The 14,421-nt window shown below is 52.1% G+C and overlaps 1 protein-coding gene across 18 annotated transcripts in view; it reads left to right on the top strand.

Moving 5' to 3' along the window:
* Positions 1 to 1,645: 1,645 nt before the first annotated feature.
* SCRIB (scribble planar cell polarity protein) overlaps positions 1,646 to 14,421 on the top strand; it is a 238,448-nt gene continuing 225,672 nt past the window's right edge. For all 18 annotated transcript variants that reach the window (XM_077809562.1, XM_077809575.1, XM_077809561.1 and 15 more), the window contains exon 1: positions 1,646 to 1,807. In XM_077809562.1, coding sequence (XP_077665688.1) covers positions 1,646 to 1,807 — 162 coding nt within the window. The remainder of the gene's footprint in view (positions 1,808 to 14,421) is intronic.

Below are 14,421 nucleotides of genomic sequence, written 5' to 3'. Positions count from 1 at the left end.
GAGGGAGATGGGAAAATGTGGGGGTGTGGGAAGGGTCTGGGGGTAGGAGGGAGATGGGGAGTTTGGGGGGTGGGAGAGAGACAGTGGGGAATCTTTGTGGGAGAGAGGGAGGGACATGGTGGGCGGATGGAGGAAGATGGCAGGGGGGGGATGGTGGGGGAAAGGAGGGTCCGTGGAGGGAGTGAGACTGTGGGGGGAGGGGAGAGTGTGAGGGAGATGGTGGGGGGAGGGTCTGTGGGGGAAGGGTCCGGGGAGGTGGTAGGGAGGTGGTGGGAGGATGTTCGGGGGGGGGATCTGTGGAGGGATGGAGGTGGCAGGGGGAGTCTGTGGGTGGGGTGGGAGGGAAGAATGTGAGGGAGAAGGCGGGAGGAGGGTCAGTGGGGAAGAGCCGGCTGGGGGAAAGGGGGGCAGGGAGGTGGCAGGGGGAGGGTTGGTGGGGAGGGGCCGGCTGGGAGAAAGGAGGGTTTGTGGGGGCGGGAGGGTAAGGGAGCGTCTGGGGGGGTGGGAGGGAGGTGGAGGGTCTGGGGGGAGGGACGGTTGGTGGGAGGTGGCGGGGGGAGGGAGTGTCTGGGGGGGCAGGAGGGGAAGGGAGGAAGGTGGCGGGAGGGAGGTGGCAGGGGCAGGGTCGCTGGGCAGGGAGGGTTGGGGGGAGGTGGTGGGAGGGAGGGGAGGGTCGGGAAGAGGGAGGTGGTGGGGAAGGGACGGTAGGGGGGGCGGGAGGAAGGGTCGGTGGGAGGTGGCGGGGGAAGGGGGGGCGGGAGGGACCGGCGGCTGCAGACGGGCTGGGGGCTTGTAGCCGGGGGCGGGCGGGGTTCCCGCTTTCAGGGGTGACATTTGCGCCCCCCCACGGGGCCGGTTCAGCGTCCTCCCACCGGGCCACGAATATCGCGCAGCATGCTGGGAGCCGTAGTTCCGGGAGGGGCGGGGGAGCCCGCGGGGCATGCTGGGAGCCGTAGATCCGGGCGGGGCGGGGCGGCCGCGGGGCATGCTGGGAACCGTAGTTCCGGGGGGGCGGAGGGCCCGCGAGGCATGCTGGGAGCCGTAGTTCCAGATGACCGGACTCGGACTCCCAGGACCCATCACGGGGGCGGAGCGGCTGCGGCCTGAGGAGCCGGCGGGGCCCGAGCGCTGCAGCGACCCGGGCTGGAGTCGGAACCGCCGCGGCCTGAGTCTGAGGGAACCAGGCCCAACGTGGCGGCCATGCGGAGCTCGCGCCTCCCCGGCCACTGAGACCCGGGGCCGCCCAGGAGGAGCCGGAGCCGGAGCGTCGGGACCCTTCCCCGGCCCGGCCCTTCCTCCTCCCAGAGCCGCCCCTCAGCGCCCCCGGCCCCTCCAGAGCGGCCCCGGCCCCGGCCCCGAGCCGCCCCTCCCCCCCCGACTTGCCCCTCAGCGGCTCCCGCCCCGAGCCGCCCCCCCTCAGCGCCCCCCGCCCCGCCCCTCAGCGCCCCCCGCCCCAGCCCCGAGCCGCCCCCCTCAGCGGCTCCGCCCCCCCCCCACCTGCCCCTCAGCGGCTCCCGCCCCGGCCCCGAGCCGCCCCCCCTCAGCGGCTCCACCCCTCAGCGGCTCCCGCCTCCGCCCCGCCCCGGCGCGGCCGCCCCGGCCCGCTCCCCTGTGCCGGCCGGAGGCGCGCGGCCGCCCCGGCAGGATGCTGCGCTGCATGCCGCCGCTGTGGCGCTGTAACCGGCACGTGGAGGCGCTGGACCGGCGGCACTGCTCGCTGCAGGCCGTGCCCGAGGAGATCTACCGCTACAGCCGCTCGCTGGAGGAGCTGCTGCTGGACGCCAACCAGCTGCGGGAGCTGCCCAAGGTCGGCGCCCGCGGGCGGCGGCGCCCGCTGTGTGGGGCGGGAGCCCGTGTCGGGGGCGGGCCCGGTCCGCACGGAGCTGGGGGTCTCGGGGCCGCGGGCCTGGGGCTGGCTGGAGGCGCGGGGCCAGGGTGGGAAGGGTGGGGCGGGCGGAGCGGGGCGGGGCGGGCGGCGAGCCGTCGGGGGGGAGTACTGGGGGGCGCTGGAGGGGGCGTGGCCGCAGAAGCCCTGGGGTTGGGGCAGGGGCGCCGGTGATGGGGAGCACTGGAAAGGGGGAAGCGCGTGTGCCGTTGTGGGGCTGGGTGAAAGAGGAGCGCTTGGCTGGCGAGCGGGGCGGGGAACCGGGCAAGGCAGCAGGAATAGCAAGGTGGTACTGGTAATGGGGGGAAGGGATATTGTAGTAGCCGTGGGGTTGCCTACAGGTAACAGGGAGGCTCTGGAAGGCATCGATAGACTCTAAGTAGAAGGAATTGGAGTATGGGGGCAGGGAATAAGGAGCTGGAGGGGTTGTAGTTAATCCATCTTTATTTCCCTGTAGAAATTTTCCTGAAAAAACCCAGCCCATTCAAATGTTGGGGTCAGTGGGAAGGGCTCTTGGTCTGGTTCAAACTTCTGCCTTCTCTTGCCGCTGAGACTGCTTTGAACAGGCTTGACCCATCACCCGTTCAGTTTCCGCAACTTCATCTTTAGGGTTGGTGCGGGGATGGAGGGCGCTTGGTAAAAGTCTGAATAAATGTACCTCACTTCCTCGTAGCACCTTTTCCATTTCACCTGCTCTTATTACCTACTCCTTGGAGAATCCCACCATGTGTAAATCCAGATTTCCTCTGTGGCGGCTGGACTGGGCTCTAGCAGCTTGCAAGGATAGATTTGATTTGTGTGTTGGGAGCATTTGTCCTATCCTGGGGACTCGCTACCAGAGCTCTTTCTGATGGCTCTTCTGCTTGTCTACACTTACAGCAACCAGCAGCATAGCTGCACTTGGTCTGGTGCTGCTCTAGCGCTTAGTGAAGATGCTACCTAGGCTGACCCGGAGAGCTTCTCCCGTTTGCATAGTTAATCCATCTCCATGAGAGGTGGTAGCTATGTTGCTGGGAGAAGCCCTTCCTTTGACAGAGCGCTGTTTACACAGGGGTTAGGTCCGTAAAATTACGTTGCTCGGGGGGTGGATTTTCTACCCCTGAGCGACCAAGTTATACTGACATAAGATCAAGCCTTAGTTTGAAATGTTAAGTTCTATGTGGCCTGATAACTTTAGTCCCCTGAATCTTTTTAGGGTTTTATAATTGCCCTGTGCCCATCACCATAGTGCCTGAGTTCCAGGAAAGGAAGCACTCTGTTTCCCACGGACACCTGCACTTTTTAGCCTTTGTAGGATGACTTCCGCAGGACTGTCAGTATATACAGCAGGGGAACAAATAGCAGGTCCCTGTACTTAGGGGCTTAGTTTGCAAGCACAGCAGGTCAGATTCTTGCATTAGAGTTGTGAGGGGCTCTTAGATCATTTAATCCAGTCTCTGTGACCAGTTCATGGCGGGTGAATGCAATACTGAATGACATGAGCATAGTCTAGCAAGAAAGTTTTGTTACAGGGCAGGGAGAGAGCTTGGTCAACAGAGATTCAGAGGCTCTTCCATGCATAGGGAGAGTCATAAAAGAAGGCATTGAGTCTAGAGTGGGTGGGTGAAGGAGTTGATGGGGAGAGGTCAGAAGAAACTTGGGTGGAGCAGAGAGAGCGGGACTGTGGAGGAGGGTGGAATTGCGTAGGATTGAAAGTAATAGAGAAGTTACAGGGTAGCTGCATCTTGGAGGGGTAGTGATGGGAGATGTGAGGATGGGAGGCTGCACTAGCAGGTGGGAGATGATGGAAGCCTGGGCAGGCAGGCTAGTTACATGGAGAGAAGGAAAGAGCTGGGACAAGGAACCAAGCTTGACAACAGACATGTAAGGATGACTGCCATGCTGAGTGACTGAGGAGGAGGAGAGCTGGCAGTGGGAGACATAGGGCTGACATGGGTAGTGTCTGACTTGGGAAATCATCCAAATTAAACATGGCAGCTGAGGTCTCACCATGGAAAGTGTGGCTGGAGAAGCAAAGGCTAAAGTTGCTCATATTCCATGCTGAGGATTGCAGGAGACAAAGGAATGTAGCCGTGGGGACTCTCACCGTGTGGGGTCCAGATCCTTTGAGCACTTCCTTCCTGCCCAAACTCCTGGAGTGACACTGACCCAGGACAGAAGGTGCCTCCCTTGTGGGTTCCAGATTGCAGCTGATCCAAAGAGCTCTCGTTGCTGGCTCCTAGTGTGGAGGAGGGAAGTTAGGATGATGCTTGTGGGTGCACTGGCAAGCTCTGACTGCTTTGCATAGATTTCTTCCTGCTCTGGCTCCCTGCTGTTTGCATCAGTAGCAGGGCCCTTTCCTGGTAGGTGGGAGTTGTTGATTGTAGAGTTCCCTCCTGCTTCACTGCAGTTGGCCTGGGGCAGGAGGTACCTCCTTTGTCCACGGGCTGGGCTCCTGCAGCTCTGAGCCCAGCTGTGTGAAACCCAAAGCCAGACGGGGCCTCTGCTGGGCTAATTAAGATCAGCCTTTATTTTGCTGGGACCTGGGTGGAGGCTTCTGGGTTTTTATTTACTTCCGTGGAGGAGTAAAGCTGCTCCTTCTAATCTCTCAACACTAACTCAGCCCCTCCCTGGTATGGAGGGAGACAGCCAGCAAAGATTAATCAATGGCTTCAGCTCTTCCCCTCCTGCCTCTTGTACTGCCTTGTTGCACTCTGCTTCCCTTTGGAAAGGAGGGTTGGCAATGAGCAGGTCCCCTTGGTCTTTGTGTGGAATTCTCTGCATCTCAGGCCTTGTCTAAACACACAAGTGGCAGTAATTTAACAAATTCAGCTTAGAAACTGCTTTTGTTTGATTGGTGCTTGAATGTGTTAGGAATCAGTTTAGTTAAATTGGCAGAACCTTTGTATTTCAACATAGCCTGTGTTTCTCTAAGTTAGGTGTAGCTGGGGCAGCTGCTGCTGTAGTGGTCCTGTCTGAGGCTGAGCAGCTGGTTTCCTCACTCAACTCATTCCTTCCCCTCTGCCACAGCTTTCCCTTTTGTCAAATCCTGGACAGTAGTGACTCTGACGAAGATTTCAGGGATAACAGTGAACAAGCACTGAGCTCCCCCTGTGATCCTGGGGTAGAAAAAGCTAATATGATCCTTGGATATATAAACAGGGGAGTAGAAGTGGGGTGGTGATTTTAAATCTCAATACAGTATTGTTGAGACCAATATTGGAATACTGTGTCCAGTTCTGGTGTCCACATTTTAAAAAAGGAAGTTGAAAAATTGGAGAAAAGACAAACAAATGAGTTGAGGGCTGACGAAAATGCCTTATAGTGAGAGACTGAAAGAGCTCAATCTATTATAGTTTATCAAAAAAAAAATTATATGGCTTGATTATAGTGTATAAGAACCTTGAGAGGAGGAAAATGCCAGGTGCTCTTCTATTCAGTGGAGAGAGACATAACAAGAACCAATGACTGCAACTTAAAGCAAGAAAATTCAAATTTAAAGTCTGTGCCTAACAGTGCGGTTAATTAACCATTGGATCAAACTACCAAGTGAAGCTCAACCTATTCAGCTAACAAAGAGCAGGTTAAGGGGTGACTTGATTACAGTCTACCTACATGGAGAACCAATATTTAATAGCCCCCTCAGTCTAGCAGAGAAAGGTCTAACATGATCCAATGGCTGGAAGTTGAAGCCAGACAAATTCAGACTGGAAATAAGGTGTAAATTTGTATCGGTGACGGTAACTAACCCATGGAACAATTTACCAAGGGTCATGGTGTATTTTCCATTACTGACAATTTTTAAATCAGGATTGGATGTTTTTTCTAAAAGGCATGCTCTGGGAATTATTTAGGGGAAGTTCTACGGCCTGTGTTATAGAGAGATCAGGCTAGATGATCACAATGACCCCTTCTGGCCTCAGAATTATGGAAGTGGTGAATTCTCCATCTCTTGATGTCTTCATATCAAGACTAGATTATTATAATGATCCTTTATGGCCTTAAACTATATGAAAATGAATATATGAAATGTGGATTGATACCCCCATCTGTGGGGGTTCTGAGGCCAGAGTCAATATCAGTGTGTTGGGCAGTGTACAGACACATGGGATACACCAAGGAGTACTCATTCTAGGACAAAGCACAAATTAGTGTAACAGTAGAGGCGGGCTGGGAGCAGCAGGACCACAAAGCTATGCAGGCTGCTGTGTACTCAGTTACATTGGACTGAATGGCAGAAATCTCTCTCTGCCCAGGGTGGCCTTCATGCTGTGCTTGCCCGTTATCTGGGCCCTGTACAAAGCAAGGAAGGGTGGAGGCAGAGAGATGGGAAAGACTAGTTAGGTTCTGTTCAGTCCTTTTTCAGGGACCAGTTGGGGCTTTTATTGCACCCGCTGAATCTCTCCTCTCAGTAATTTCACTAGCTAACTTCCTGCACCCGCTGAGGTACAGGCAGCCCTGGGCCAGCTGCCTGCTACATCTTTATATATTTGAGGATCCCCTTGTCAGCTCCTTAGTGATAGTTATTCTCACAGAATCTCCCTCCTTTACCTGCTAGCCAGACTGTGACTTACTCAGTATCTCAGGGGCTCTAGAAACGGTTGGGTCCCTTCCCCTCTGATTGCTGGACCTACTTCTCTGTGCTTTGTTTATATAATCCCTCCTTACTCCACTTGACTGTAGTAATTCATGCTGCTTTTTGCAGATGTATCTGGCTGTGTCTCCTTGAACCATGACATTGATAAATATAGGGAGCAGCGTAGTGAGAGGTAATGATAGCTGGACCGTCCTATGTGGGGAGGAAGATGAACTAGGTGATCTATGGGCCTTGTCCATCTGTAGATCCTGTGAAGCTTTGTTACCTCTCCCTCTTCCATTTGGCTTCAGGGTATTTTAGCCATGTCTCTGAGCTAGTCCCTTACAATCCATCTTCCTATTCTCTGCGTTCTTCATTTTCAGAGGAATCTTTTGTACCTAATGGTGCCTGAGGAGCCCCCACTGCTTCCTCCCACTCAGGGGGATTTTAACTCTTCTTCCCAGGGCCCCCATGAGATTTCTTCATTCCCCCAAATTTGCTTCGCTGCATTCTAACGCCTTGTGTTACTGCACTCTCTGAATGCCGCACTCCTTGTTGTGCTAAGTTCAGGCTGCATGGGGTCATTGACTCCCAACTATCCTGTCATTCTCACATTCTCAGCCCATTGCTTCCTTTCAGAGGTAGATCTTATTTGGTATTTGTATTGTGGTGCCTCGCAAAGGCCCCCCATGAGGAATGGCACCTCGTGGTGCTGGGTGCTGCACAAACACATAGGATGACGTGACCTCTGCCCTGAAGAAGCTGTAAACCAATTGCAAACAAGATGCACCAAGTGTGTGTGTGAGTAGCTATTGCATAACTTGAGGGTTCTCAGTCACTGACAGTTGTTTTGGTATAGTTCAAGCAAATAATTGCGTATTCATGACTGCTCAGCTGGCCTGTTGTTAATGGCTGATTCCTTGTAGGAGTCCTGGCAGAAGTAGATTTGGAGAGGATTTGGAAGGAGGGAGTAGTAGCCTGACGGATCAGTGCAGGAAGGGCCTTCCATACATAAGGATGGCATGGAAGAAAGCATGAGGATATTTGTGAGAGCAGTTGACACATGGACCTTCGTGGCTGGCATCATTGAGGGGAAGGGTGTGTGATAGAGCAGGTTTCAGAGTAGCAGCTGTGTTAGTCTGTATCCGCAAAAAGAAAAGGAGTACTTGTGGCACCTTAGAGACTAACAAATTTATTCGAGCATAAGCTTTCGTGAGCTACAGCTATATCTCTCTGTGATAGAGCAGATAAGCAACAAGAAGCGGAGATCTGGATATTTCTTGGACTTTTTTGTAAATTTTTGCTTTGTCAGCTGTGGTCCACCCTCTGCTATGATCTAGACCAGTGGTTCCCACATTTGTTCCGCCGCTTGTGCAGGAAAAGTCCCTGGCGGGCCGGGCCAGTTTGTTTACCTGCTTCATCTGCAGGTTCGGCCGCGCGGTTCGCTGCTTCAGGCCAATGGGAGCCGCTGGAAGCAGCGCGTGATTGGCCGAACCTGCGGACACGGCAGGTAGGTAAACCGGTCCGCCCAGGGCTTTCCCTGCACAAGTGGCGGAACAAGTTTAGGAACCACTGATCTAGACTCATCTCTCAAGCTAAGCAGGTTCAGGCCTGGGCAGTACTTGGATGGGAGATCTCCAGCGAATGTTCAGGGTGCCAGGGTGGATTTGATTTAAATCACTAGTCAGGAAGACTCGATTTAATCATGGAATGCATAAAAGTGCATTCTTATTGGTTGTTATAACCTTAATACATACTCTTCGCAACTCAGAGATAGATGAGACCCAAATTGGGTCTCTCTTACGGACTGCTGCCATTCTAGGTTTTCCCTTCTAGGGGAAATAGTATGGTAGGTCTCAAATCAATGAAGTCTACACTCAGAAAGACCTCAAGACTTCTGGTATATGCTGCTCAAACAGCTTCACTTTTGTTTCTACTGCCTGTCCCTCGTCCCTCTCTTCTCACATTTATCTCCAGATTTCTTCTCCTTGTCCAGATCTATTCCGCCCCCAACAATCTTCTATTCATTGAAAAAAGAAAAGGAGTACTTGTGGCACCTTAGAGACTAACCAATTTATTTGAGCATGAGCTTTCGTGAGCTACAGCTCACTTCATCAGATGCAAAAGTACTCCTTTTCTTTTTGCGAATACAGACTAACACGGCTGTTACTCTGAAACCTGTCATTATAGCTCAAAGATATCTTGATTAAAACTATCCTTAGATAGGTTTCTCCTCAAAAATCCAATTTAAACAAAAAAATCAGGTGTTTTTTTTTTAAATCATTGATTTTTATCCACCCTGCAGGGCGCAGCAGCAGCAAGAAATGGCGGTGCCTCAGCTGGCACTCTTCCCTCTGAGTCCGTGACAGACCCATGCCCCAGTGTGGTGCTCGAGGGGTGCTGTGCTCCATGGAGTGGCAGTAGGGGCTGTCTTTACTCAGTGCTGACCGTAATGCCCCAGCGTGGCGCTAGGGGGTACTGTGCTGCTGATGTTACTGTCTCTCACATGAGATTTAAATTGAAGCCCTGAGCAGTTGTGGTCTGTAACAATCCCACAGTACTTTGCAGGAGTGAAGTGTTAGCCCTGGTGTCCTGGCCAAATTTTAGCTCAGGTTTTCTTCTCACAACCTAAATTCCCTTGAAGTTTAATCTGGACCTGGAAATCCACTTTGCTTCTGCTCTAAACTCTTGTGTAATGTTGCAGTTAGCTGTGAAACAGCTGCTGCATTCCACCCCAGAGGGGGGCTAAATTCCCAGTTTCCTGCTGAGGTGCCTGTGAAGAATCAGCTGGAGAGCCTCGGGCTCTGAGACTGCTTGCTTCATGTCTTAGCTGGAATGTTTTCCTGGCATTTAAGTATTTTCATGTATTTGAAACACATTCCTTAGGGCCTGATATGTGGGGTTAAATAGCAGGAAATCCGGCTGATCTGCATTACAGGGGGCTATGTCACTGCTGCCAAGGAGCAGTCAGACCACAGGTGTATGGGTACTCCTCTGCTCTCAGCCCATGTGCACATACCCCTTCCATTGGTTTTGGGGTTTTGTACTCTGGTGTGTGTGCATGCTTGGAGCCTAGTCTGCTTTTGTCTTGGTCCGTGTGCTGCAGCGCTGGTGAGTGTGTCCTACCTTTGCTCTCCTCACTGCAGCCCTAGGTTCTGGTGAGTGCTGCTGTGCATGTGGTTTTGTTGCTGCAGAGTATCATCCGTTTCTGCTCAGGGCTCTGTCACTGAGCTACTGCCTTTGTTACTGGTTTAGTTGTCCTCTCGCTGGCCTAGCATCTCCCCCACCCTGGATCTGCACCCCCTTGTGCGGGGATCTTGTTATCTAAGCAAGACTGGTTGGGTCTGATTAATGTTATGATGGGGGCGGACCTCCAAGGGACATCAGATACTACAGGGATTGGGGGTGGGGAGCTGACTAGGGGATGCTCTGCCATCTGATTCATACGAACGGCCATACTGGGTCAGACCAAAGGTCCATCTAGCCCAGCATTCTGTCTTCTGACAGTGGCCAACGCCAGGTGCCCCGGAGGAAATGAACTCAGAACTGACCCCATGCGCCAATCCTGTGCTAGGGGTGCTGTGATGCTGGAGAAGTCTTTCAAATGGGACTTAAAACTGACATTGTGATCTCTCATAGTTATTCATGGTCCTTTGGGCTTTCTCACAGCAGTAGGTGTGCTAACTAACCCCATTGTCTTGACAAAATCTCAGTTTGGGTAATTCCATCCTACTTCTGAATTCCCTCTGCCATTTCAATTAGATATTCCCTCTGCCCTTTCACTCTTCTAAACTGTTTTGTAGTGTTACTATGTAGCTGTTAAGCAGCTGCTGTATCCCAACAACAGAGGATGCGACATTTTGGCACCAGGTGAGAGATCCTTGTCTGAACAGCTGCTGTTCAGAGGGAGTTGCATTTCATAGATTATAAAGCCAGGACGGACCACTGTGATACTCTAATCTGACCTCTTGCATAACACAGACCATAGAACTTCACCAAAATCATTCTTGGTTGAACTAGAGCATATTTTGTAGGAAAACATTCAATCAATCTTGATTTAAAAATGCTGATGATGGAGAATCCATCACAACCCTTGGTAAGTTGCCCCAATGGTTAATTACCCTCACTATTAGAAACTTACGTCTTATTTCCACTCTGACTTTGTCTCAGTTCCACTTCTAGCCATTGCTAGACTGAAGGGTCCAATATCAAATATTTGTTCTCCATGTAGGTACTTATAGACTGTGATCAAGGTGCTCTTTAACCTTCTCTTTGTTATGCTAAATAGATTGAATTCCGTGAGTCTCTCACTATAAAGCCCGTTTTCTAATCCTTTAATCATTCTTGTGGCTCTTCTCTGACCCCTCTCTACGTACTCAAGAACATCCTTCTTGAAAGGTGGACACTAGAGCTGGACACAATATTCCAGCAGCGGTCTCACTGGTGCCAAATACAGAGGTAATACAACCTCTCTACTCCTACTTGAGATCCCTGTGTTATGCGTTCCAGAATTGCATTAGCATTTTCAGTGCCAGGTGATCCTATGTGTTACACCTGCCTTCTCGAGGGTTGAATTTAATGGCTGGAAAACCTGTGCAATACTCTGACAGGCAGCCCTAGAGCAGGGCAAAGCATCCCCATCTCTCCCACTGTAGCAGGAGGGGCTGGGCTAAGACAAACCACAGCAGTGGGTGAAAGCGAAGGGGGACTGGCTTGGGAGTGCACTTTGTTTGGGATTCCTCTCTCAATGCTGGGGTGTGTGTGTGTGTATGTGTATATGTATTGGCATTTGAAGTAGTGTGGTGCTTAGGCTCGACTCTCCCTGATCATTAGTTTGTGTCAGCAGGAGGATGGGTCACTGCTAGAAGCTGGACAGTTACTTTGCATCTGATGAAGTGGGTTTTAGCCCACGATAGCTTGTGCCCAAATAAATTTGTTAGTCTCTAAGGTGCCACAAAGACTCCTTGTTGTTTTTGCTGATAGAGACTAACATGGCTACCACTCTGAAATTTGTTGAGGCAGATTATGTAGCCTGCAAGGACTGGCTGGCTGACTGAGTCCCAAACGTTCTAGGGTCCTCCTTGACTCCATGGTCTGAGTGTGCAAGGAGCTGGCTCTGAGCACGGTTGCTTGGAGGGGAGAAATGGGCAGGGCAGGGAGAACCTTTTAGGGATGATCTGATCTTGTGTGTGCTCTACAGTGTCTGCTCCCAGCCCTGCTGGGTGTCACCAATGCAGCCTGCCTTCCCCAAGCAAGAGGATTCCACCTACGTAGTCCAGAAAGAGACAGTTCCTACTGTCTGCTTCCTCTGTCGATGTGGCCAGTCCCACAGGCTGGGAAGGCAGAAGCGCAGGTTTTGCAGTACTGTTGACTTGGCCACGGGGCACACCCAGCAGATTTTATGCCGTGTGTTTGAGGCAAACTTGCAACATACAAAGGTCCACATCTACACAGAAATAGAGGAATGGACAATAATCTCTGTGAGCTCCTTGAGGAGGAGCCACTTGTGTGACATCTTACTGCCAAGCACCCGGCTGTTGTCTGAGCCTCCCCCTCCACTTCAGTGACAAATATACAGTTCTGCTACGTTGCTCCTATGAGCTCTGTGCAGCCAGCCTGGTCCGGCCCAGTGATGGTGCGGGGCATTGGGTGCTCTCTCTTGGAGCACTGTGTAGCCAGTAGAAGAAGAGTACTTGTGGCACCTTAGAGACTAACCAATTTATATAAATTGGTTAGTCTCTAAGGTGCCACAAGTACTCCTTTTCTTTTTGCGAATACAGACTAACACAGCTGTTACTCTGAAACCTGTGTAGCCAGTCCGGCCCAGTAATTGGTTGGGGAGCTGAGCTCTGTTCTGGCTCATGAATAGCAATGCAGCAGAACTGTTAATTATGTTCTAGCTACAGGATCTAATCCTGCCCTTAGTTACGGGTGTGTTGTCATGCTGAAGTCAGTGGCGCTTCATTGGCAGAGCTTGGCCTGAAGATTCTCCTAAGGCTGATGAGCTGTAAACAGGACAGAGTCTGCCTTGTTATTCTGATCCCAGGCAGGGGAGAGGTTTGCAGAACTGGGATCTGGAAAAACAGTGCCTGTTGATTTGGTTTCTGAGAGAGCCCAGATGTTGTGTACTGCTGAGCAGAGCCCGATATACCTCTGGACCTCGTTCACAGTGCAGCCTTTGGGTCACATTGAGGTGATGAAGTATTATTTAATACGAAAGTGGGGAGAGAACCAAGAGCTTCTTTGTGGCTGGTGGAGCCTGGGAGTCTCCTCACCCTGAAGGGCAGAGCTCAGTCGACTTTGACAGTAGCTCTTTGAACCTCTTGGGCCTGGCACTATTCTCCTGTAAGTTGTAAAGAACTTGTTTACAATGCAGGTCATACACAGGTCTCTAGCGGTCATACTGGTTATCTCCTACACATTCCACCTCCGTATCTCAGAGGTTGCCCCATATAGAGAGCTCCATCTTAATCATGGCTTCTGCAGCTGCTCTGGCTCAGGGAGTCTTTGAAATGCTGTGAGGCAGCAGAATGTCTCCCTTGCTGCTCTGCTCCAGTTGGGAGTCCCCTCTCATGGGGGCTCAAGGACGAAGCATGCCATGGGTTTGACTCCAAACCCACTTAACTCAGGAGGCAAATGTCACCCCAAGCTGATGGCACTTGACATGCCTCCCCACATGGTCCCCGCTGTCTGCTGGGAGGGGTCCGGGCTGTGAAACCTGTTTCCCTGGAGCTCTCTGTGTTGCAGAACAATGAGCGTCATTCTCCCATGCAGAATTGGAAAGGGGACTGGGGATTCCTCGTGCCCTTCCCCCTCCCGGCCTAGGGATGGCTCTCCAATGAAGTGAGCTGTAGCTCACAAAAGCTTATGCTCAAATAAATTTGTTAGTCTCTAAGGTGCCACAAGTCCTCCTATTCTTTTTGCGAATACAGACTAACATGGCTGCTACTCGGAAACCTCTCTTCACTGTGTGCAGGTAGAAGGGGGTGGGGACTGTCAATTAGATGAAAGTGGAGGGATAAAAGCAGTGGGCTGCTGAACCCTTGAGTGTTAGGGAACAAAGTCCCCTCTGAGCTGGGGGGCTCTCTCCCTGGATGAGGCTGCTGTACCCAATGAGGGGGCTGGACTGGTTACTGAAGTTTGAAATGGGCAAATTCAGTAGCGCATATGATGGTCAGACACCATATGGTAACCTCCCAAATCACAGATCTGTAACCTGGGATAGGGACCCATTCTGTTCCCGTGTTTCCGGAAGCGATCAGACAGGGGAGGCGGAAGGGCAGCTAGTGCTATAGCCTCGGACAGAACAGGCCTCCTTCAGCCTCATCTGCAGTATTTTTGAGAACTGATTCAAAAAAGGAAGAATCATGAAGCCGAACTGGGAAGACACTCATATTCTCCCCACTCTCTTCCAGAGAGAGAGAGAGTTCTAGGGACCTGTAACTCAGTGGTCAAAGTCCTCCGCATCCTCCCTCTCCTTGGCTATACATGAATAAGTTACATTCAGATCCAAGGGATGGGGGAGGGCACAGCAAGGACTGGCTTAGAGTCCTGTTACTATGTGATTTGAGGAAGGGCACTCAGCTCTGGCCATGCCATCCTGGCTCTGTGGCTCCAGTTTTCTTTTGCCCCATTGGCTGTCAGACTGACCCCCAGCAGTTTGTAACCATTTAGCTCTGTATCCTCGCTTCCCCCCAACCCTTGCCATACTGCATCACACCAATGAGTCGAGCTAGCACTGTATCCTTCCCCCTCCTCCTGCTGTCCCACGTCAGACCAATGGACCTACCTCTAATGTGCCTCTTGCTGGGAACCAGCAAGTGCTGGCATAGTCACACACTGGTGGATTCATTTAGGGACTGTCCCTTTGTGGTGAAGGGACTGCCCGCTGTGCTGTCTGTGGCTGACTGTTCTGGTGCTTAATCCTATCTGGAGAATGGCTGGCTTTTCAGGGCCTGCCCTGGGAATTTTGTTGTTGCTG

This window comes from Eretmochelys imbricata, chromosome 2 (assembly GCF_965152235.1).
Source record: "Eretmochelys imbricata isolate rEreImb1 chromosome 2, rEreImb1.hap1, whole genome shotgun sequence".
Lineage (NCBI taxonomy): Eukaryota > Metazoa > Chordata > Testudines > Cheloniidae > Eretmochelys > Eretmochelys imbricata.
The sequence above is the reverse complement of the archived record's forward strand: the minus strand, read 5'-3'. Positions and strand labels throughout refer to the sequence as shown.